The following is a 23,904-nucleotide window of genomic DNA, read 5'->3' as shown; positions in this document are numbered from 1 at the left end:
CTGGGCTTTCTGTTTCCGCCGAGGTCCTTGGGATGCAAGTGTGTACCTCATATCGAAACATGAGTTCGGCCGGGGTCTTGTTAGTGGCATCATGCAGAGTGTTTCTGTAGTCTCTAAGAAGTCGGCACAACGCCTGAAGTGGGTTGGTAGCTTCAATTCGTGCTCTCTGGATTGTTTTCTTTATGGATGCCATAAACCGTTCTGCCATCCCATTTGCTTGAGGGTGTCGGGGAGTACTCTTCATGTGTTTGAATCCTAAGTGGTCTGCCGGGGCTGCAAACTCGTGCCCGCAGAATGGGGGCCCATTGTCTGACTTTATCGCTCTGGGGATTCCCCATTCAATGAGAACTTCTTCTATTACTACTGTGACTTGTGGGAAGGCTGTGGTAGCTACCTTCTTTACTATGGGAAATCGCGAGTGTTCGTCAATCAAGAGTAGGAGGTATTTGCCAGATTCCGTTGGTCCTTAGAAGTCTATGGCTATCCTTTCCCATGGGTGTTCTGGTATTTGTGTGTATTGTAGCAGAGGCGGCCTTTCGGCTGGCGCTGTGCACTGACATTCGTGACAGTTCTTTACCCATTTGTCTACTTCCGTGTCTAGGAAGGGGAACCAGACATGGCGCCGCAGTTGTTTCTTAGTGTTCTCGGCTCCTCTGTGTCCTTCATGTGCAATTCTGACCACTTCTTTCCTCAGAGCGGCTGGGATTACGATGCGCAAACTTCTGAGTAAAATGTTGTGATCTTTCACCCTTAGTTCATTGTGCACCCTCGCTAGTCTCTCAATTTCTTCCCTGCACACCCCCGGATGAGCCAGCATTTCACGTTGATGGTCTTTCCACTTGTTTGCTGATGTCAGTCCGATGGCAAGCACGGTGGTGGGGTCCGCTGCTGATGCTGTGGCAACTGTGTCCATTGAGAGCGTCAGAGGCAGAGAGTGTGCAGCTATGTAGTCAACGTACGCAACATCTCCTTTCAATGTTAGTGGGGGCCCGACTGGATGTCGTGAAAGGTAGTCGGCAGGGTTTAGGTCACCCCCGGGTCTATGGATAATATCATAGTCGTACTCTTGAAGTCGGATGCCCCACCTTTCTATCCGCTGAGACATTTTGGTGTGAGGGTTCCCAAACAGTGATAATAGCACCTGATGGTCTGTTATCAGGGTAAATCTTTTCCAGATTAAGAAGTTATGGAAATGTTTGCATGCCCAGACTGCGGCAAGGCTTTCTTTTTCTGCCTGGGAGTACGCCGCTTCCGGAGTCGACAGTGCCCTGCTGGCATAGGCTACTACGTGCCTGGGGTTGACATCTGCTCCGCTGGTCTGTGCTAGTATCGCTCCTAGGTCTATGGGGCTGGCATCCACAAACACTTCCGTGTGCCAGTCTGGGTTAAAGTATGCCAGGCGGTGTGCCTCAGCGAGGGCTTTCTTGATGTTGTCGAACGCCCTTTGGCACTCTGTAGTCCATGCAAAAATGGCCACTTTCTGTAAGAGCTTTCTCAGCGGTTCCGTGAGAGATGCGTAGTGTGGTATGTACCTGGAACAGTACCCGGCCATCCCTAGGAAGGAGCGGACATCGGCTGCCTGTTTTGGTTCCTTGTTGGAGATGGTGTCAACTTTCTCAGGGTCGGGCATCATTCCTTCGCTGGAGAAAATGTGTCCAAAGAATTTCAACTTTCCCTTGCTGAATTTGCATTTCTCGATGTTAAGTGTAAGGCCGGCGGCTTGTATGGCTTCGCATTTGTGGCGAACAGTGCTGCATCATGTGTCTCTCTTGACGACCCGAAAATGAGAATGTAGTTGCTGTAGTTCAGCGCTCCTCGTATTGGGCTGATGATTTGTCGTATTGTCTCTTGGAAAATTTCAGCGGTTGAAGAAATGCCGAAATTGAGTCTACGGTATCTGAATAGGCCATCATGCATTGCAAACGTTGTGATTGCTCTGGAGTCTGGGTGTAGCGCCAGTTGGTGGTAGCCTTGTCTTAGTTCGAGTTTGGAGAAGATGCGAGCCTTATCTAACTGTACGACCATGTCTTCAATGCACGGGCCTGGATGTCTCTCGCGTTGGATGGCAGTGTTGGCTACCCTCATATCGACACATAATTGCAGTTTGCCCCCTTCTTTGGGTACTATGACAAGTGGGGACACCCACGGTGTAGGACCTGTCGCAGGTTCAATAATGCCATCAGCGAGTAGTTGTCCCAGCTCATGTGATACTGCCTCTTGAAGGTGAAAACTGACTCTTCTCGGGTGTTGTGGTATCGGACGCACATTGTGGTCAATGTGTAATTTGATTGGGGGACCCTTCAGTTTTCCTAGACCTGAGCATATGTTTGGGAACTTCTGTTCAATGTCCGCCCTTGAGATCATGTTTTGTGACTGTTCTTGTCGTACTGCTCTAATCTGTTCTTTTGGCTCTTGGTGGATCGTGGCGGACGTGATTGTGTCTCCCGCCCCCACGTGAATCTCGATTAGTCCTAGACAAGAAGCTGTGTGATAGCTGAGTAGGCACCTGCCTTTTCTGAGGGATCTGATCACGTGGATAGCGGTGTCCACTTGGCGTCTGTTTAGGAGAAAATGGCGTGTGAAATGTCCAATTGTTTGTAGCAGTGTGGCTGCGCCCCATTGGAAGATTCTGGAGTGTGAGGGCTCAAGCGCTGGTGGCCGTGGGATTTTCATGTATTCTTGTTCACCCATTATGTTTACAGTGGCACCTGAATCCACCATGAAGTGAAAAATGCAGTTTTCCATTTTAATCAGTATTGTTGGTGCTTCTCTGGCTTCCTCGTTGTCGAGTACAAGGTTGACATACTCATCCTGGTGTTGTGGGTCATATTGCATCTAGTATGCAGTTGCTGGTGGATCATAATATTGTGTGTCCTCACCATGCTCTTCCGGGGGATTGTCATATTCGTCTATCAGCTGTTGTGGCCGGTCATAGTATTCTTGAGCCTGGGCGTATTCGTGACCTTGATATTCGTCAACCGCTCTTACGTGTCTCTGCTGATTCTGTTGGTAGTATCTTTGCGTACCGGCCTGTGGGGGCGTCAGGCGGAACGGCGTTCTGGTCGGGAACTGAGGTGGCATCGTAGGGAAGGGTCTCCCTTCTCGATATCCTGAATAAAAGTGTCCTTCCCTCCCACAGTTTGTGCATCTTTGTGATAGCGCTGCGCAGGAACCTGAGTACGGGTATGCCATGCCGCACCTGTAGCATTGTCTCTGTTGCCGTGGAATTTGTGCTGTTTGTGGCCTGTGAAACTGTGGACCCTTATCATATTGGCGAGGTGGCTGAACCTCAGCTATGAGTTCCGATGAGTCTTGTTTTGGATTATTGATACCAGTCATGGATGCAGCTTGCGCATCGACTCTTTCGAATATGCGGGTGAGCTCGCTTACTTCAGGGATGGTGAGAGGCTTCTTTAACAGCTGCTTCTTTAGTGCGGGCGCTAGACACACTTCTATGACTCTCAGGTGGATTGCTTCTTCCAGGGAGAACTCATCGAATTTGCAGTGCATTCCCTTTACTCTTAGACTGGTTATGAACTCCTCTACAGTTTCTTGTGGCTTTCGGGAGCACTGATTGAACAGGTATCTTTCATAATTGCGGTTAGTCTCGATTATGAGTAGCTTGTCCAGGGCGCTGATCAGTTTTGCAAAGTCACTTTGTTCTGTTGCAGGTACAGTCTTGACAATGGTTTTGATTTCCCCTCCCCCCACCAGGTTAAAAAAAATGTCCTTTAAGTACGGAGAGTCTCCATCCCCTGATCGTCTGACAAAATGGTGGAAATCATCCATCCACTCGGTCCATCTCGGCCCCTTGGTGGCTGCGGTGATCCAAGGTTGGTCATTTTGTAGGGCGGACTGGCTAGCGTGGCCATTGCTTATGGTTGGGAGACACTGCTTCAGTGAGGATGTCTGCAGAATGGTGGTTGTGGCAAACTGGTGGCTTGTGGCATGTGTGTATTAGCTATGGGTATGTTGGCCAGGTTGCACTTCTTGGACTTCAAATAGTCTGTGTGCCAGAGGGTGCCTCTACTCACAGTTTTCAGCCCACGGGGCTCGCGTGTCCTACGTGTTGCTTGTTGGCAGACTCCATGGGCCCTGCAGATGCTGTGGGCTGCTGGGTGTACGTTTCCCAGGGAGTGGAGGACGAAAACTTCACTACAAACTGCTGCCTGGGCCGCCTGGTGCGGGCTACGTGTTGGGTCTTGCGGCACTCCGCGGGGGGGGGGCTGGTGCGGGAAGAAAAGGTGGGACGGGCTGCTCTGGGCCAAAACGCGTGGTCAGCGGGATCGCTGGTTTATTGGAACAGGTGCTGGACGGGCGGGCGGGCCACCCGTGTGATGCACAGTCTGGGTTGCTGTGACAGGTGGCAGGAGGAGGTGGATCGAGCGGGTCACGCGTGTTGAAGAGAAGAAAAGCTCAGCTTCACAAGCTTTGGGGCGGAAATGCCCGTGTGGAGGAGGGCTTGGTTTTCAAGCGTCGGGCGGACTGCCCGTGTGGAGGAGGAGGAGGCAGTGAGGGGTGTCTGGCGTACTGGGACCGTCCTCGTCGCCAGTGTTGCCCGGGATCCGGGCACAAAATAAAGTGCGCACACACACGGAGAAGGGTTTCAGAACCTCCCTTTATTCTCACTGCCAAACTGTAACTGCCAACCGCGCCTTTCCCACAATCCCTCCAACTCCCTCACCCAACGTCACGTCGGTCTGACCTCCTGTGGGCAGGGCTTGTGGTTAACCCCATGGAGGCTGGCAACAGTGTTTAAAACCCAGAGGTTTCTACACGCGGACCCGGAGATCGAACCTTTGGTGCTCGTGTCGCCTTGCATCCAAGGCAAGCACATTGCTCCTGAGCTATCCTCCCTTCCCATTATATTTATAATGACGTGGGAGCCCATCTGGGAGCCCATCAAGTGAGAACGAAAATGGCCAAATAACCTGTTCTATGGGTAGGTTCCCAATCCTGTTCTATGGGTAGGGAATGCGAACCTACCCACAGAACAGGCTGTTTGGCTGAAATCGTTTCAGATGAGGCGCTCAGACACGGTCATAAATGTGTAAGGATTTGGGGTTTTGACCCTAAATTGTCCAGGGTAATCCAGGTCTGGACTGCTTGGGGGAATGGGCACATGAAAAGCAAGCACAGAGAGCGGCGCAGGGCCTGATTTCGGGATTTGTGTCTATCGGTTTCTGGCTAAAACCGAGACCATAGTCGCCCGTCCCTCCAATCCCGGGACGGGGTTTTAAAACTTGAAAAACAGTGGGGACGCGGGGCCAAGGGGCAAATACCAGGACAGTCCCAGCAAAACGGGGACGTCCGGTCGCCCCACTCTGAGCTCCCACTGACAGGGCCAATCTCAGCTGAAATGAGGGACCCGTCTGGTGGACCTGTTGGCAAGTTTACCAGGTTTTGGACCAGTTGGACCCAGATCACTTAAAGTCTTGTTTCAGGTTTACTATGCATACAGCATTTTAATAGCCAGTACTTTGAGCCCACCTAACGCTCCGTACCCCACGCATTGCATACATTTGCCAAAACGGTGCATACTTTGTTTCCATGACACTAATGTAAAATCAAAAAAACATACCTGTGGGAAGTAATATAGTCCGAGAATTCTTGCAGTGGCAATAGACAAGGCTGATCCGCCCGCTCCAATGACTGCTGCCAGGGGAGCGCCCGCGCTGCACCGGAAGTTGGGCATGGTTTCATTTTGTCCAGTTAGGTAGGTCAAGGTGCCTTCAACAGCTTTGGATATTGTGAAGCATGTGTCGAAAATCTGATATCCCAGAGTTATATCGGGAAGGATGTCTGTCCTGTTGTTTATTTCATTGATCGCATGCATCATGGCCCTGGCCCAGCGTAAACTGCGGAAATTAAACCTGCAAAACAAAGGAATATTGTTCAAATCCATTAGTGCACAAATACAGTGATGGTGGGTGGGTGCTCTCATCAAATGCTGCAAAAATCCACTATAAACAATATGCTATTGCCCAAGTTATAGGCTGCAGACACACAAAAATAAAGAGAAATATTACATTTACGAACACGGAATCCTAAATACAGTACTGCGAATGGCTTAGCAGTGCTAGAAATTTAGAAATCTACTTACTTGACAGTTTCCACATCTTGGAACAAATGGAAGAACATTGGTCGTGTGCATACAATTGTCCACAGAAGTACATGAGACTAATTATATTATAATATTAAAAGTAACATAATAGACCATGGACGGACATGCTTCACACAAATATACGGGCGCAACCCATCAATGTGAGAGCTTGAAACAAGCAGGAGGTGGTTGGCGGGGAGTATTTTCCAATGCATTTTCTTGTACCTTGTCCCACAATATATGCCATTATAAAAAACATTTTCATGCTGGCGATACTGATACATTTCCATGCTGGCTGCACCAATATATGCTAGTATTCGAATATAAGACCATAACCATGTTTCCTTTACGCAAACTGCCAGTAATTATACTACAACAAAACATGGCCACTCTGGCCATGAAAGAAAATACTCCTGCTGGCTTTGCCAGTAAGAATGCAATGCCACAATAAGAAAACATGTCCAGACTGGCTGCACCAATGTAGGCCAGTATGGCCAAGTATGAACACTCATAACGTTGTCTTCACCATTAATGTCCAGTAGAAAACGCCATGCCACAATGATAAAATATAGCAAGATTAGCTCTACTAAAGTAGGCCAGTCCAACCACATATTAACACTTTTCATGTTTGCTTTACCATTGATGCCCAGTAAAAGATGTCATGCCACAGTTTTGTAAAGTATTTTAGGAAATATCAATGTATTAACTGTATGTTTCATGAGATGTTGTAACTGTATTACATAGTTTTGCAAGGTTTGTATTAGGCAAAAGCACATCATTAAAAAAACACGTATCCTGTTTGCATTACCGCTCATGCCCAGTACAAAATTGCATGCCACAGTGTTAACACATAGCCTAAGTACATGCATCTAAGTAGGCACGTTCTGCCATGTACTTATGTTTGCTTTACCCTTGATGCCTAGGAAAAATGCCAAACTACATTAAGAAAATCAAATAAGCTTGCCCCAAATCAGTGGCTCCTGGCGCTGGCACACACCTCAGCACACACACAGTCATAGCAGCATTCACTAGCTCATATATACATTACCTTACTCATACACATACAGCATCTACTCGCTCTCTGGCTTGCGCATCCACTCATACACCAAATGCTTTTTTCATTCTCACACACACTTACAGAACCAAAACCACACATACACACATACATTCATACTTCCTTTTTTCCCACGTTCAGCCCTGGTACAGACTCTGCTCTTCAGTCCCTGCACCACGTGCCAGGGAGCCCCTCCACCTCCCACGTAGCTAGAAACAGGAACTTACAAGCAAGGAAAGGTTCCTGGTTCCAGCACATGTACTGGGAAGCCAGAGTGTTCCAAGCTTAACACCTCAATCAATCTAAATGTGCGGAAAGGCGTAGGAGAGACCCCTATGCACAATTAGACCTGCAATTCCCCAACCTGCATCCCCAATGGGCTATGCAAGGGTGGGGAAGCAAAACACCCCCACCCTTGCATGTTTCATTGGGCATGTGTGCTGGGGAACAGAAGTGGTCAAAGGGAAACCACATTGCCATTTGACAGTTAAAGTCAGCCCAGGAGCACCCCCTCACCTGCTAAGTGTAGCTGTAGCTGGGGGAGTGCTCTGTGCTTTCACTGGACTGGCTTGGCTAGTCCAAAGGGGGCGGCACCCGTTCACACATTATGGAAGAGCTGCCACTGTAATAGACACATGATAAATGGCAGCCTGCAATACCCATATAAAAGCTTCAAATCTATGTGCATGGCTGCTTCTTCTTTTAGACTAGGAAATTGGGCTGGGAATGTCAGCTTTGTGGCTTAGAAAGAGATAAAGAATTGCAGTAGGGAGTCACTGGAGAACTTCTCGAATGTTCGGAAACAATACAGGTTTACCAAAATATATATATATAGAAAGCCAGAGATGATCAGAAAACCTTCAGCAGGTAGGAGAAAGAGAAGGTAAACAAAAACACGGATACAGACAACAATGTTAGCTTTAAATTAATCCATATATAGGCATGTGTTAGACAGTCACCATTTGCCAACTATACCCTTCATATCCCCTAAGAATCATTACATCCCAGCCCCCTTTACTGAACATGTGCCCACACGCACACACACACACACACACACATGAACACATGCCCACTCCCCCAACACAATACTGCACATACCACCTGATGGTTGCATTTACATCCAATCCCTGTTACTGTGCACGTGTGCACACGGCATTACATGCACAGTCCCAGCACTGCACACACACACACACACACACACACACACACACACACTAGCTCAAGCACAGAATTGCATATCGACACCTCCCCTAGCACTGCACTACACACTTGCACACTGACAGAGCACAGTACACAGACACACATACACATGCCACTCTCACCCACGCAATGCCCTATCACTGTACTGCATGCACACATAGCCCTAAACCCAGACACACAGTCCCATCAATGCACTGTGCAGAGATAAACTGCCACATAACTGTCATACAAATTTACGCCCCACCCCTAGCACTGACCTGCATGTGCTACCCAATCACTGCAATCACTCACCACCCCATCACTACACTACACTACACACTAACACCACCACTAGATCCCCTACACGACACAGAGATCTGCACTGCACACAACCCACCCCCACCATTGCACTGCACACATACACCACAACACTGAATATAGCCGCCATCAAAAGGCAAACACATATACACACCTACACTTATACACACACGCCATCTCACAAACAGACTGCCCCACCACTGCATACAAATGCACCTGTGTGCACACTGACCAGAGCACTTCTCACACAAACACATATCCATAAATAATACACACAAACCTGTTGCAGCACTGCATATATATATATATATATTGTCAGCTGAACGATGTGAGGTGCTATGAAAAACTCACAAAAAATCCCATTAAACAAACTGAGAGTAAATTTTAGGATTTCCTAACCAAGTGGCAAAGCCAGGTATCTTGGAGGAAGAAATGGTGCAATACCTATTCACAAAAAACTCAGTTATTCCCATAATATATTTCCTCCCAAAAGTCCACAAGAATCCAACTAAACCACCAGGTAGACCCATTGTTACATTATGCGGTTCATTACTTGAAAATATGTCCAGATTTGTGGACAAAATACTTTGCACTTTCGTCTCCACGCTACCATCCTATATAAGAGACACTACAGACTTTTTATGTAAAATTGATGACCTTCCATGGGAACGGACATATTTATTGGCCACCATGGACGTAGTGTCACTCTACACATCAATCCAACATGAGGATGGGATAAAGGCTTGTAAACCTTTCTAAAAACTCGATCCTTGAATTATCTTGAACATTCGACCATGATTCTTGAGATTGTGAGACTCTGTTTAGAAAATAATGTTTTTCTCTTTAATAATGAGGTCTTTCGTCAAACCCAAGGCACCGCAATGGGTATCACATTTGTGCCATCTTATGCTAATCTTATGATAGGCAGCTGGGAAAAGACAGTGATATGGGCAGAGAAAAATGACACTCTTACAGAAAAAATAGTATTATGGCTACGCTACATAGATGACCTATTTATCATCTGGAATGGTACAGCACAATCCTGGTGCGAATTTGTGAAACTTCTGAACATTAACAACTTAAATCTACGATTCACAGAACAACATAGCACAAACTCAATTGTATTTCTAGATGTAAACGTCAAAATTGTGGGACAGAAAATTGGTGTGAGCTTCACAGGAAAACTACGGGTGCTAATATCCCTCTACATGCAAACAGTGCCCATCCAAAAAGTCTCCTGCGGAGTATCTCATATGGCGAGTTTATTCGCATTAGGCGAAATTGTAGTGACATTAATGATTTCGACCTAGCATGCCAAACTACAGCCCATAATTTCTTACAACAACGGTACCCAAAGAAAGTCATCGAGAGATCCTATCTTAAAGTTCGCGATATGAACAGACAAGACCTGCTGACAATGTCAAAATCAGATGTGAACAACACAACAGAAGAAAATACCACTAGACTGATTTTAACCTTTGGAAGCCATGCACCCAATATAAAGAACATTATCAACAAATATTGGAAAATTTTAAAAGTGGACAAAGATTTAGGCAATTTATTGCCAGAATGCCCAGATATAACCTTTCGTAAGAGCGTGTCCATTTAAGACTTAGTAGTGCAAAGTTATATGGCTTCAGACAATATACACAAAGGCAGAAATTGGCTCTCTGGGGGATCGGATGGTTTTTTTAAATGCAGTAAATGCAAAATTTGTAAATATGCTTTTAATTGTAGCAGTTATATCCATCCCATCCTCAAGATATCGATACAAATTAAGGGCAAAATCTTGTGTGAGTCTGAGCTGGTTGTTTACGTCCTGATGTGCCCATGCCTCAAATGGTATGTGGGCAGCACAAAATGCAAACTAAAAGTGCGTATTCTGCAACATATAAGGGCAATTGTTAATAAGGACTACTCATATCCCGTTACCAAACACTTCTCAGAGTTCCATAATGGCGACCCTAAGAGCCTTACATTCTTTGGTGTTTACAAAGTTATAACTGGCCTAAGAGGAGGCGACAGTGAAAAAATTCTACGACAAGAAGAAACAAAATATATAATTGACTTTGAAAGTAAATACCCAATGGGTCACAATATTGACAAAGAATTGTACACATTTCTGGGGGTCTAAATGGTCTTGACAATGTCCCTTCCCTCTTCTCTTTCTTCTTTCTTTTTTGTTGCTTGTCTTTGCGTTCTACGTTTCCTTCCTAGAGCTTATTTTATTTATTATTTTCTCTTGCCTTTCCCCCCCCCTTTTTTCCTACTCAGTCTTTGTTTGATAAGAACTGTTGGTATTCCTTGGCTATTTTTTTTTTTTTATTTTTTTTTTATTTTACTTGTGTATAATCAAAGAAAAAGAAAATGATTTTTACAAGAAGTTGATGGTTACAGTAGATGAAAATCAAAAGAAAATCAAAAGAAAGGTTCACCAAGTTAAGACCCAGCGACTCAGCTGCACAGTAGTTTTCAAAAGTAGCAGAAAACCATCAGTTAAACAGCCATGGTCGGCAGGCCACTAGCTATGCCGCCAATTTTTGTGAAGGCTGCTTCCAATATTTTGGCCGTGACAACCGCCCAACGAGACTTCTCGCCAGATATTAAGCGGCACCACCACGTGTGCTCCTCGATCAAAACCGAGTCTAACCAAAGCGGAGACAGAAATGGGGCGCGAATGACGTTCAAAGCCGGGCAGATTAGGAGCAGATGGCGGATGTTCTCCACAGAGCCAGGGTCTTCACACAATCTGCATGTAGTTGAACTGGTCTGTAGTCTTCTTCCCAAGGTTTCGCGGGTGTGGAGCAGATTTAAACGAGCCCTTAGAAAAGTTGAGCGCAGTTTTTTATCTGGAAATCGCAGACAGTACGTCATGGGAGATTTCAGTTTATTGTAGGTTGGAGGAAGATGGTTTAAGCACTTGATGGAAGCTGCTTTGTCCACGGTGGTGATCCAGTCCTGCAGTTTTAGTTTTTCATTTACTCTTTGTGGGTTCGTTATCAGGTCATTGAGTGAACATTGCAGGCCTTCCAATTTGGTTTTTTGAAGATCCACCCACTTTTGGACCGACTTGGTGGTGGTTGATTCAAGTTCCTGCCCAATTGTTTTGAAGATTGGCAGACTGTCTTTAATTAAGGTTTTCCTGAATAGGGCAAGAGCAGCCCCACTGACAGTAGCGCCTAGAGACAAAAGGCCCAGATCTCGTCTGATTGCTTCTATGGGAATAGCGTTCGGCAGACCTAAAAGGGACTTCCATATGTAGGCCTCTAGTTTACGCCATAGTTGGGGCGGTATGGTGAACATGGCATCCATGCCGTAGGTCAGAGAGGGTACCATTTTACCCTTGTAGAAATTGATGGCCGGCATTAATAAAAATTTGCCAAACTTCCTGTCGAGTGCTCGTAATTGGGAAGTCAGTTGCCTTGTTTTGGACCAGAGGTGTTGCTGCATTTTGATTTCATGTGGCGACCCGTCTAAGAGCACACCTAGATATTTAAATTGTTGAACCACTTCGATTCTGGTTTCGCAAACTGACCAAGACCCGGTGGTTTTCGGCGGGTGGCGTAGAGAGGACAAGATCATGATTTTGGTTTTGGTCTGGTTTATTTGGAGATTGTTGGTGGTCATGTAGGTTGCCAAATTGTCCAGCTGCCTTTGGAGGCCGATCGGAGTTTGGTCAAACAGGATCATATCATCGGCATATAAGAGACGGGACAGGGGGAGATTGCCAAACTTTGGGGGGAAGCAGCGCACCAGCGCTTCCGAATCTTTGAAGTCCCCCAAAAAAGCCACGAAAAGTGCCGGAGCTAGAGGACAGCCTTGTTTGACACCTCTGAACGTCTGAATATTTCTGGACAGGGCCCCCTGTTTGTTTAGACGGACGTTAAGAGAGGTGTTGGTGTGCAGGGCTATTATAGGGTGTAATATGGCCGGTGGACAGTTCCAATTTGCCAGCTTTCTCCATAGTCTAGGTCGGTCCACTTTGTCGAACGCCTGAGAAAGGTCGATAAAAGCCACGTACACCGCAGGAGCTCCCTGTTTTATTTTGGCTTTTAGAATTGAAAGTATGAAGATGTTCACTGTGGTGCTACCGTTTTTCTTGAAGCCTAGTTGGTAAGGATCGCTGCAGGGAGCTGTTTTCTCCCAGCGGTGGAAATGATCTAAAAGGAGGGAGGCAAATATTTTTCCCATTATGTCCAATAGGGCAATCGGACGGTAATTTTCCGGTGCTTCTCTGGTTCCACGTTTGAAGATAGGTATGATGATTGCTTTGCACCATGATGATGGGATCTGTCTGGTAGATCTGCAGTGGTCAAACAGAATGCTCATAAAGGCGGCCCATTCCACGTGGTGCTTTTTTAGATCTATGTTCGACAGGCCGTCCGGGCCTGGGGCTCTGGAAGATTTTAACTTTTGGATGGCAGTACTTATAGTTGATGTTAGAGAGAGATCGATCCAGGGTGCTCCGGTGGTGACAAAGGACGAATTCGTATCCGGCGCTAGGCTGGCGAAAAGATTAGTGTAGAACGTGACCCAAACTTGTTCTGGGACAGAATTACTCATGTTATAGGTTGTGGATCCTTGCGAGGCGTTCACCAAGTCCCAGAAATCTGCCGTTTTTTTTGCGTGTAGAACTTTCATCATAGATTCTGCGTCCTGTTGGTATAAAACAGCACGACGTGCCCTAATCCATGATTTGTAGGCTTTTTTTTCAGTTCTCCAGCGGTCCCATGCCTCTTCGGTATTGGTGGCCTTTGCACGCCTTCTGAGATTTCTCAGGCCGTTTTTTTTCCCCGCAGTTTCCAGGTCGTACTGGTGGGTGCAAGATTTGGGGGTAGCTAGGCCCACTGCCGGGTGACACCTATATTTTAGGAGCATGGGATAGTAGTCCGGCCTGGACGATGGCACGGAAGGTTGGTCGATCCCAAATTCGGCCACGTACTGATCGGTGATAGCTCTAATGTTGGTCAGGGTCAATCGCAGGCGTGATTGTTTGGGATTTGTTTCAATCGATGGTAAATAGGAAGTTGAATTCCTCGCTAGGGAGCTCCAAGAAGTGGTGAGCATGTTATGGTCGCTGGCGGCCGTTTTAACCACCTTGAAGTCTTGAATTGCAGCACACAAAGCTTGAGACGCAAAAATATAATCCAATGTGGCTGTCAGCCGGCCCCTCTCCCAGGTCGGGAGAAGCGTCTGCCCTTCGCGGATCCAGGCAACGTTGTGTAGGTTCCGGGATGCCATGAGGGTCATCCATGCTTGTCCTCTGTGCTCTGCTTCAGTTGCGTCGGATGGTTTTTTTCGGTCTGTCTTCTGCTGGCTGCACTTCGCATTGAGATCACCGCATACCAATATGAAGGGAGTGTTCCATTCAATAAGGATCTCATCAAGGACCTCTGCCATAGTTTGGCAGAAAAGTTGCGTTGTGGTTCTTTGCGGGTTCCAGTAAGTGGTGATCAAAGCGAGTGGTGGGGATGAAGGTTGCTTTGACCGGCGATTTAGAGGTCCCGAAGCAGGGTTCCAATCAATTAGGACTGCCAATACCCCATATGATCTAGCTGTGGTCCTGAGCATTTTTAGGTTTTGGTCTGACCGTACACCGATGAGCAGGCCCGCTGAGGGACGGCCTAGTAGCCCTTTTGTCGCCGGCGAAATCGCAATGTCATACCCGTCCATAGAGGGTGTATCTTGGAGCCAAGTTTCTTGCAGACAGAAGATGTCAAAATGGCCCAGGTCAGAGGTATTAGGGTCAGTCAGATGGGCGTGACCTCTGGTATTCCAGGAGGCCAATGACAAGAGTTTGTCGCATAGGTGGTCATCGGCTTCCTTGGGTAATTGCTATCTGAGGCGGTGGGATGATAGAGCCCCTTTTATCCAGTCCCAAGGGCCAGTTTGAGGAACAGACTTTTTCGGAACTGGCGACGGTGGTGGTTTGGGTTGCCCACCCGATCTATGAGGTGCGAGAGCTCTTCGTGGAGATTGCTCTCTCCAGCTTAGTTTCCTTTGCGCCCTGCGAGGTCGCTGATAAGGGGAGTGCCGCAGACGTTGTCTGGCTTGGTTTTGAGTGTCGATAGACCGCTTGGAAAGTTGTGATGGCCGTAGAAGTGGGTCCGGAGATCCCCCGGCGGATCTTGTGGGGCGTTCAGGTGAGTCTTGCCTTGGCTTCCGGGTTCTTGATGGATAAAAAAAGTGTGACTTCAGTGTCTCTCTTCGATCGGTATGCCGTTGGGATGGACTATGGGCACCAGGTCTTCCGTGTGGGGATTGCCGGTCCTGTGTGTTGTTCTTAAGGGCCGGAGTCTTTAATTCTGACAGTAGAAGGCCTTGTGCTTTAAGTTCGTCGCTAGCTAGGGGGCCTATATCTTGAGTTGCAGACGAGTAGATGTGTAGGTAGGCTTTCGCTTTATTGTCTCTGTGATAAGGCTCCACCCTTTTGAAATCATCCGAGGTTAGTTTGCGTAGCGAGGGTGTATTCGATGTAATTTTTAACACAGTTTTTCTATTCAGGATGATGTACTTATCTTTGTTCGAAAGTTGCTCTATTTTAAAGACACGAGTAGAATTATCCCTTGTGCGGAGAGTGTGGTTGTCTGTTGCATTTCTGGATGTCCGCAGCTCCTGCGGGGACGACCTGGCTGAGTGAGTTCTCGTCCTGGGTCTGCTTTGGGCATCCGACAAGTATCTTGATGGAGCATCGGTATGTCGGGTCTTCGTCGTTTTGTTCAGCTCAGGGGCCTCCCTCCGGCTGGAGTGATGAGGCGCTCTGGAATTCAGGTTAGTCTCACAAGGAGTAGAGTCGTTCGCAGGGGCGGAATGCCCCTTGCCAGGCGGCGTTGATGATTGTATGCCTGAGGTCACACATTCTGCTATCGGTCTAGGGGAATGGGTGAGATCCATCACGGAGCCTGAGCGTGTGATATTTACGGCCGTGCTTCCAGGATCTCTAGAGGTGGAGGGCAGGTCCTCCCGTGGGGGGATACGTTCATTTAGTTTGTCGACTAGTGGGATTGGTATATCGATCCCGCTTAATTTCAGGATTTTCTTTCCTTTAGGCAGGGGTTGAGTCGGACCTAGGCAGGTTCCCACAGCCAGATTTGGGATCGGTGTAGGCAGGTTGGGTGTTTGCGACACTTTTGCTTTGTGTAGGAACACTGGAGCAATTTCGTTTGAATATTTTGCCTGGGACGTCTGTGTAGATTTGTGCTTTATCGTTGGTGGTAAAGGGCCTTGTGTTGATGACGAGGCCACAGACCGCTCCAGATCTGAGGCTATCGCCTCTTTTGTTAAGGGCGGGGATTCGTACTTTAAGTCAATAGCTGTTATGTAGCCTTCTAAGAAGGTTAGCTTCGACTGTATACTTGCTAAGATGGCCGTGTTGTCTTTTGAAACATCACTTAGCGTTTCGTACAATTTGCAGAACGGGGCCATAGAGATGGTAATTGCCGACATTATTGTTGTCAGGTCTTTTCTGGTGTTGGGTGAGTCTTTCTGAGATGATGAGGACAGATCAGATCTGCCGTTTGCTGACGAGACCTTTGGTCCTGGAGCCGCCGGGTTTGCCAGTGAGTGCCTGCGCCTGGAATTGTACTCTCCAGGGTCAGACGTGCTAAAAGATCTCAGATTTGGGTCCCTTGTTTGAGGAATCTGAGTCAGGGCGTCTTGGTGACTGGCAGCAGGCAACGTGGTGAACAGGTGGTTCGTTGTCCAGGGTTGAGGCGACATTTCTCTTTGTGGCCCCCCTTTGGGGTGCTGCAAGTCAAAGATTTCTAAAAGGGGCTGATAGGAGGTCCTTTTGTTGCTTAGTGGATCGATCGCTGTAGTGACCGCCGGCCTTGGAAGCGGTGGCGATGGAGCCATCGCCTGACCAAGCTCTGGTGGACTTGAAGCTGAGACCTGCCATCTTGGCGTGGCTGGCGCTGGTGCAATTGGTTGAACAGCTTCGGATGCAGTTTGAGTCAGGGTGACAAAATGGACGGATCCTAAATCAGACTGCGGGAAGGGCTTTTCTAGTGGCCCGCAGGGTGATGTCGTTGGAGCCGGGACTTGCCCGGGAAACGTGCCCTGGGGATTGACGAAAGTGGAGATTTTCCTAGACTTAGACGTCTGAGGCGTCTCATCCAGGGCTTCAAGGATTTCCGCATCTGAGAGTTCTGAGTCATTGGACAGTTTCCGTTTGCCTTGCGTCTGGAAGAAATTCAGCAAAGCATTCGACAGAAGTGGAATAGGTAGAGTAGTTTTTGTGTGGGGCTTCTTCTTCTGGCCTTGTTGCAAAGCAGCCTTTTTAGGCTGTCTGGAGGCGACTGTAGGTTTGACTGTGAACAGTGGATCGGTGGACTTAGAAGCCGTATTGCCTTTTTTTTTGGAGATAGATCTTTTTTTCTTTTGGTGGGTTGTCAGTTTACGGCTGCCCTTGTCTGAGGTTTCAGAACAGGGGTCGGAGTCTGCCTCACTAGGCTCCTCCAGGGGGGGATTCGAGGAAGTTGGGAGATTATGCAAAACTGGGGGCAGGATGTCGAACGTCCTTGATGCCCCGGTGTCGGGGATGTTGCCGGGCGAGGCTGGCGCTTTGCCCATCTCTGGAGGTATAGACGCATCCGGTGCGGGGTGCTGGGCTGTCTTGGGTGGGGTGGGAGAGGCCATTGGGTTCTCTAGACGTCCTTCACCACCGCAGTAGGAAGGGACCCGGCTGCCCGGCATAGCAGGATGAATTAAGGCCGTAGTGGTCTGAGCAGCCGGAATGACATGTGAAATGAAGAGCGGGTCCTGAGCGGGAAGGTTGGTGGTCAGGTGGAGTGACCGCTGGGCGTCTTGTGGCTGTTGAGACAAGTCGGAGACACTTGAACTTTCTTGGAGGTTGGTGGCCGGCCGAGCAGGCGGGTTTAGAGGAAGTTGTGTTTCGCATGTCGCTTCACTTGGAACTGGGCCCGCCCCCAGACCCCCTGACAGGGGCCCTCCGGTCCCCGCACAGGGGTGGTCACTCACCGAAGCGGTGCGGGGGGGGCCGTGAAGGGTTCGATATCCCAAGACTTCCGCTGGCCCAAGCGGCCTCCAAGTGCTCTGTCTTTAGGAGCCTGTAGAGACAGAGAGGACCGTGGCTCTAAGGGCGGGCAGAATGTAGGTAGTACAGATGCATTGCTTGGTCCCACCAGATGGAAGGGTGGGTTCTGTCCGTGATCGTTGTCTCTACCAGGGAGAGAGAGTTCTTTGGTGGACCCAGGGTGAGCGTGATCCAAGTATATGTCAGGTTGACCCAGGTTTTCTCGCGAAAGCGGGTTGCTGGCCGCTAACGCTCTTGACGGATGCAGAGACGGGACAGAACCTGCGGCGCTGCTGGGCGCTGACGTTAAGGTTTTCTTTGTGCGGCTCCTTAGGAGACGCTGGTCCAGGTCTTCCTCCATCACGGGTAGGAGAGGGGAAGGGGAAAGGGGGGAAAGGGAAGGGGAAGAGAGGGAAGAGGAGCGGCAGTGGGAAAAGGGGGAAAAAAGAGAAGGGAGGAGGAGGAGGAAGCGGGGGGACAAAAAAAGCTTGCCAGAGATAGGGGAGGGATAAGGACAGAGAGGGAGCGAGAGACGGACAGAAGGAAAGGGGGTGGGAGGGAAGGGGGAAGGGAGAAAGTGGATGGGTGGGGGGGAGAGAGGAACCAAGTCAGTAGCTTGCCGCCAATTGTAAGCCGGCGGTAGCGGTAAATCTTGGGAGGCTGCCGGGCGCTGAGGTAAAGCCGCTTATGGTTCGTGGGGTCGCAACCAGCGCCAGCAGACACAAGAAAACAGGAGGAATCCTACCTCTTTATCCTTGTGGCACTTCAGCACATCAGTCCCTCAGATCGTGAGTCCTTGGAGAGCCGCCAGCTGCCAGCCCGCTGCTCCCGGGGCGGACTGGGGCAGACTGGAACTCTGCTCGGAACTCCGCGCGCGCTCCGCGCGGCCACGGGCTTTTTGAAGGTTGGTTGGGCTGGTTTTTTTTTTTTCTTAAAGGTGAAACGCGATAAAACGCGGTGAAAGTGGAGCACTGGTACAGAAGCACGACCTCTCGCAGCAAGGTTCTGGGGCAGACTGGAACTCTGCTCGGAACTCCGCGCGCGCTCCGCGCGGCCACGGGCTTTTTGAAGGTTGGTTGGGCTGGTTTTTTTTTTTTCTTAAAGGTGAAACGCGATAAAACGCGGTGAAAGTGGAGCACTGGTACAGAAGCACGACCTCTCGCAGCAAGGTTCTGGGGCAGACTGGAACTCTGCTCGGAACTCCGCGCGCGCTCCGCGCGGCCACGGGCTTTTTGAAGGTTGGTTGGGCTGTTTTTTTTTTTTTCTTAAAGGTGAAACGCGATAAAACGCGGTGAAAGTGGAGCACTGGTACAGAAGCACGACCTCTCGCAGCAAGGTTCTGGGGCAGACTGGAACTCTGCTCGGAACTCCGCGCGCGCTCCGCGCGGCCACGGGCTTTTTGAAGGTTGGTTGGGCTGTTTTTTTTTTTTTCTTAAAGGTGAAACGCGATAAAACGCGGTGAAAGTGGAGCACTGGTACAGAAGCACGACCTCTCGCAGCAAGGTTCTGGGGCAGACTGGAACTCTGCTCGGAACTCCGCGCGCGCTCCGCGCGGCCACGGGCTTTTTGAAGGTTGGTTGGGCTGGTTTTTTTTTTTCTTAAAGGTGAAACGCGATAAAACGCGGTGAAAGTGGAGCACTGGTACAGAAGCACGACCTCTCGCAGCAAGGTTCTGGGGCAGACTGGAACTCTGCTCGGAACTCCGCGCCGTATTCCTTGGCTATTTTTTATATTTATTCTTTCTTATTTTGATTACACACATTGAGATGGAGAACTCTTAGCGACTTATGGCGAAATATGTAATTTAATATAATGTGGTCTATAAATGAAAAGACAGGAGAACAACTGCAAATGTTGTGTATAAAAGTATCAAGGTATTTCATAGGACTTCATAATTACATAAGAAATGAGCACTATGTCACTTTCCCATTTATGTGAAAATTGGGACCACACATGAAGAATGGGTACCATCATGGCATTTAAATGGCTTTTAGACTATACTAGCACATTACTATTGAATATGTATACATTGTAGAATTTGTGTTTTTATCATGGCTATATGATGCACTTGCACTTTATTACATGATGAGGATATACAGGTATATACATAAACAGATGAGAGAGAGAGAGAGAGAGAGAGAGACAGAGAGAGAGAGAGAGAGAGATAGAGAGAAATCCCTTACTCTTACATGATACACTGGTACCAGAATTCTATTGTATGTACCTAATACCTTGACATAAGATAAAACAACAAAAGTTTTAATGTAATGTCTTTTACATCTCTGAACGAAAAGAAAAGCATATTAACATCACTGTATGAGAATGCGGCCTAGATTTGCACTATGTATTAGCACTTTAGCAGGTTGTGTATATATAATGGATTTTATATACTTTTATATGTCATTCCCACTTGGGGATTACTTAGTACCATTTTGACTTGCTGTCGATGTTAAAATGTCCAATTGCAAAGCACTGAGCATATGGATGTTCTTCAGGGGTGTAAATGAATAATATAAAGACATTTTGAAAATAAATTATCTAGCTTTATGAAACGTTGCTCTTAGAACATCTTAGAGCAACGTAATAATATTGGTACACACCAATCAAGTTTGGGGCAAGCATTAAATATAATGTGCATATACTTTACAAGACCCATGTAGTCCTCTTAAAAATGGCCGACAGAATTTTAAACCATCAAGCCTAAGTCGCCTTTTCACTTTTCACTTTTCACTTTTGGTGCGTAAACAGAGTCCCAACACAGGGAGGAGTTACTGTGAGCAAGCCACAGGAGTGTGGCGAAACGCGTCAGTCAGCCTCTCTGGTACGAAAACATTTTGGGAAGCTGTTTTTTAAACTGCCTTGTAAAAATATAACTTTTTCTACCTTTAAAAGCTTCGTTCAGCATATTTGTTTTGAGTGCCTTTCACCCGTTTTTTTGGGAATTTTTGCCGCGTTCTGGCGAAACCAAACCTCTGTGATGGGAGTGCAGCTCTACAAAAAACAAAGGTTCTGTGCCTCTGTAATTGGGAAATATATATATATATATATATATATATATATATATATATATATATATATATATATATATATGTACCCCAGTACTGCACACACACCAATCCTGGCACTTCACTGCACATACTTGACTGCACACAAACACACATTGCCACAGTGCTGCACACACACCACCCAATGCACAGCATACGCACACACATCAACCGGCAGTGTACTGCACAAGTAAGCACTACCACAGCACTGCAAAGCAAACACACACCACCCCTTCACATACACACATACTACCCCAAGCACAACACACACACACAGCTCCCAACTCCACAAACATACCGCCTCCACCAAGGAATCTGACTGTGTAGGGCTAATTGTGTTCACTGCAATTTTGGCTTATTGTGCTTGCTGGTGGCCTTAAGGGTATCTGGCTTTACTAGGATAACTATAAATAATGGAATGTGAACCTATATGCTGACTCAGCATAATCGTATCCGGCGTCACTGTGCTAATTGAACCCAATTGAACCTGACATTTAAGTCATGTTGCATGAGAAAGCGTATTTTGATGCTAACTGGACATAATGGAAATTGACATTGGTTTGCAAACTGGGCTTAATGGATTCTGCCACTGCTGTGCTCAATGGCCATAGTTGAATCTGTCACTGCTATGAGTATATGGAGATTGGAAGATAATAGTTTAAGTACCTGGGATGCTTTTCCCGTTAATGTACAGATGTGCAGTAAGATAATTTGGCAGGTATTAGCATGATAAGCTTGGTGCTCACATCATATGTCAAGTATTGCTGTAATGTACTATTTAATGCCAAACCCCCTGCACTAACACATTTCAATATTTTTCTTTATCAGAATCCAAGATGGTCTCACCATTGCCATACATGAATAATGTTAATTAAAACAAATTAAATGTTACCCTATAGATAATGTACACCAAACACTAACGTGTATCTTGGCAACTGACAATCCTGTTATTATTATCTAAATCAATGTTACTCAATTTATCGACCTCAAAAGGGTAAAGACCTCAGCTTGCCCAAACTGGATTTAAACATGTAACTAGGTTTTAAACAAATGACTGGGTGTGAGATGGTAACAGCTGGCATATTATGTGAGTACATGGGGAAAGCATGTCAATGTGATACACGTCTTATAGAAAGACCAACACTATTGGTGTTGTCAATGCCCGTTTTTCTTAGAGACCACGTGAATCAGAATGAGGCCTTACGGTGGTTAAGAGCCAAACTAGGCACATCGCCAAGGGAATGGTGCAACTGCTCCCAGGCACAGCAGCCACACTCCTGGGGCCAGGTTACAGAAACTTTGCACCGGTACAAGTGAAAAGTTGCATGGTATTAGAACTAGGGCAAAGTTTGCCCAATTTTTAAAAACACTGGCACACACTAGAAAACTATTGCACCATGACAAGTGCAGTTAGACATATTAAAAGCACCAGACCAAAAATTGCCCTAGTGCAAAAAAGATAATTTTTTATGCATTTTTGCATCAGGGCAAACTTTGCCCTAGTGCTAATACCATTCCGTATTAGCACTAGGGTAAACTTTGCCCTGGTGCAAAAATGCATAACAAATGTATCTTTTTTGCACTAGGGCAATTTTTGCCCTGGTGCTTTTAATATGCCAAACTGCCCTTGTCATGGTGCAGTAGTTTTCTAGTGTGTGCCAGTGTTTTTAAAAATTGGGCAAACTTTGCCCTAGTGCTAATACCATGTCAACTTTGCCCTTGCATTGGCGCAAAGTTTCTGTAATCTGGCCCCAGAATGGCATTTAGTGGATCCAAGTGTCCCTCTACAGAATGTTTGAGACAGAACTCACTTACCACCCCATATTGTCTCGGGAGAATAGACCGGGGGGCAAGGTGCTCGCCTTGGAAGCAAGACAACACCGAGCAACACAGGTTCGATCCCCGGGTCAGCGCTTAGAAACCCCTGGGTATTAAGCACGTTATAAATAACTTATCATATCATATCAAGCAGACCAGGAAAGCACACTGCAATGCAGAGAGTTCACCAGCTCTAGAGGAGAAACGCCTAAAAGCAGAGTAACAATACAACTGCGAACCAAACGTGACCCCCTTAAGACCATCTCAGAGGAATAGAGTTAATGTACTAAAATAACCCTACTCAGCAGTTCTGGAGGGCCCGTCCCGCTTGCCACCCGAACTTATAAGCAGCGTGACGCTGTACAGCACTGGCCTACATACTACACAATAACCCCACCTGGCTCCTCCACACAGCCTCCGGCCTTATAAGACTGCTTATAAGACTGCATTGATCTGCTCACAGCCGAGATGCATTATGGTGCAAACCCCTAACCCCAATGGACCCTCCCCACAACAGAATCAACGATTCCTAAATGCAGTACCCACCCCTACCCATCGTCGCCAGGTAGAAGAACCCCACCTGGCTAAAATGCACTACATGAGCAGAGACAGGGCAATGTGTCATGTCTGACATGCCAGAGTGGGCAGATGGTCTTAACCATTCCCTAGAGAACCGACATAGAAGATCTACACATAGCATAATCTATTACCTAATATGAAGTATGACTTCAAAGTCTTCTACTTGGCAACATGATGCTTTTCCCCCATCTTTTCACAATTCTTTATGAAATGACTTTTCTCTCAGGCCTTTCCCTTTTTCTGCTCTCACATGCATGTCCTCCTAGCCCCAGCCTGCCATATGCCTGTCTCCGCGTGCCGGCCGACAGACATGTGAGCGATGCATCTAACTGAACATGACCTGTACACACTTCATCTATAATTTGCTTCTTCATATTGTTGGAACTCATCCTGTTGTATTTATTTATCTGTCTGTTTAGTAATGAGTAGAAATGCAAACATGTTTCAGTGTGATCACAGTTGACAGCACTAAACTACAAGGGATGAGGGCCACAGGGTTTGCCAACAACGACACCACTGACATCAATGAACTCTTACAACGGGCTTAACAATAATTTGCCAGAACAGAAAAAAACATAAATGATGGTTTGAGTGGGCTGATTATTTCTGAACTTGCCGGCCTGCTAAGAGATTGCAGCAGTTCTATGCCAACTTGCAGGTCATAGAATGCCACCAGTAAAAATGCTGACGTTTTTTCCCCCCTGTTCCTTTACTGCTTTATTACGGGGTTACACACCGCTAATTCCCCAGTTATCCCCCTATCACTCCCTCTGGT

The 23,904-nt window shown here is 47.2% G+C and overlaps 1 protein-coding gene across 1 annotated transcript in view; it reads right to left on the bottom strand.

The window, feature by feature from the left end:
• The window catches only part of LOC138492926 (vomeronasal type-2 receptor 1-like), a 402,451-nt gene that overhangs the window by 254,074 nt on the left and 124,473 nt on the right, over positions 1 to 23,904 (bottom strand). The window contains exon 2 of the mRNA XM_069620220.1: positions 5,582 to 5,873. Within this exon, the coding sequence (XP_069476321.1) occupies positions 5,582 to 5,873 (292 nt within the window). The remainder of the gene's footprint in view (positions 1 to 5,581; positions 5,874 to 23,904) is intronic.

Source organism: Ambystoma mexicanum, chromosome 10 (assembly GCF_040938575.1).
Source record: "Ambystoma mexicanum isolate Mex_15411 chromosome 10, UKY_AmexF1_1, whole genome shotgun sequence".
Lineage (NCBI taxonomy): Eukaryota > Metazoa > Chordata > Amphibia > Caudata > Ambystomatidae > Ambystoma > Ambystoma mexicanum.
Note: the sequence above shows the minus strand (reverse complement) of the source record. Positions and strands in the feature narration are given on the sequence as shown.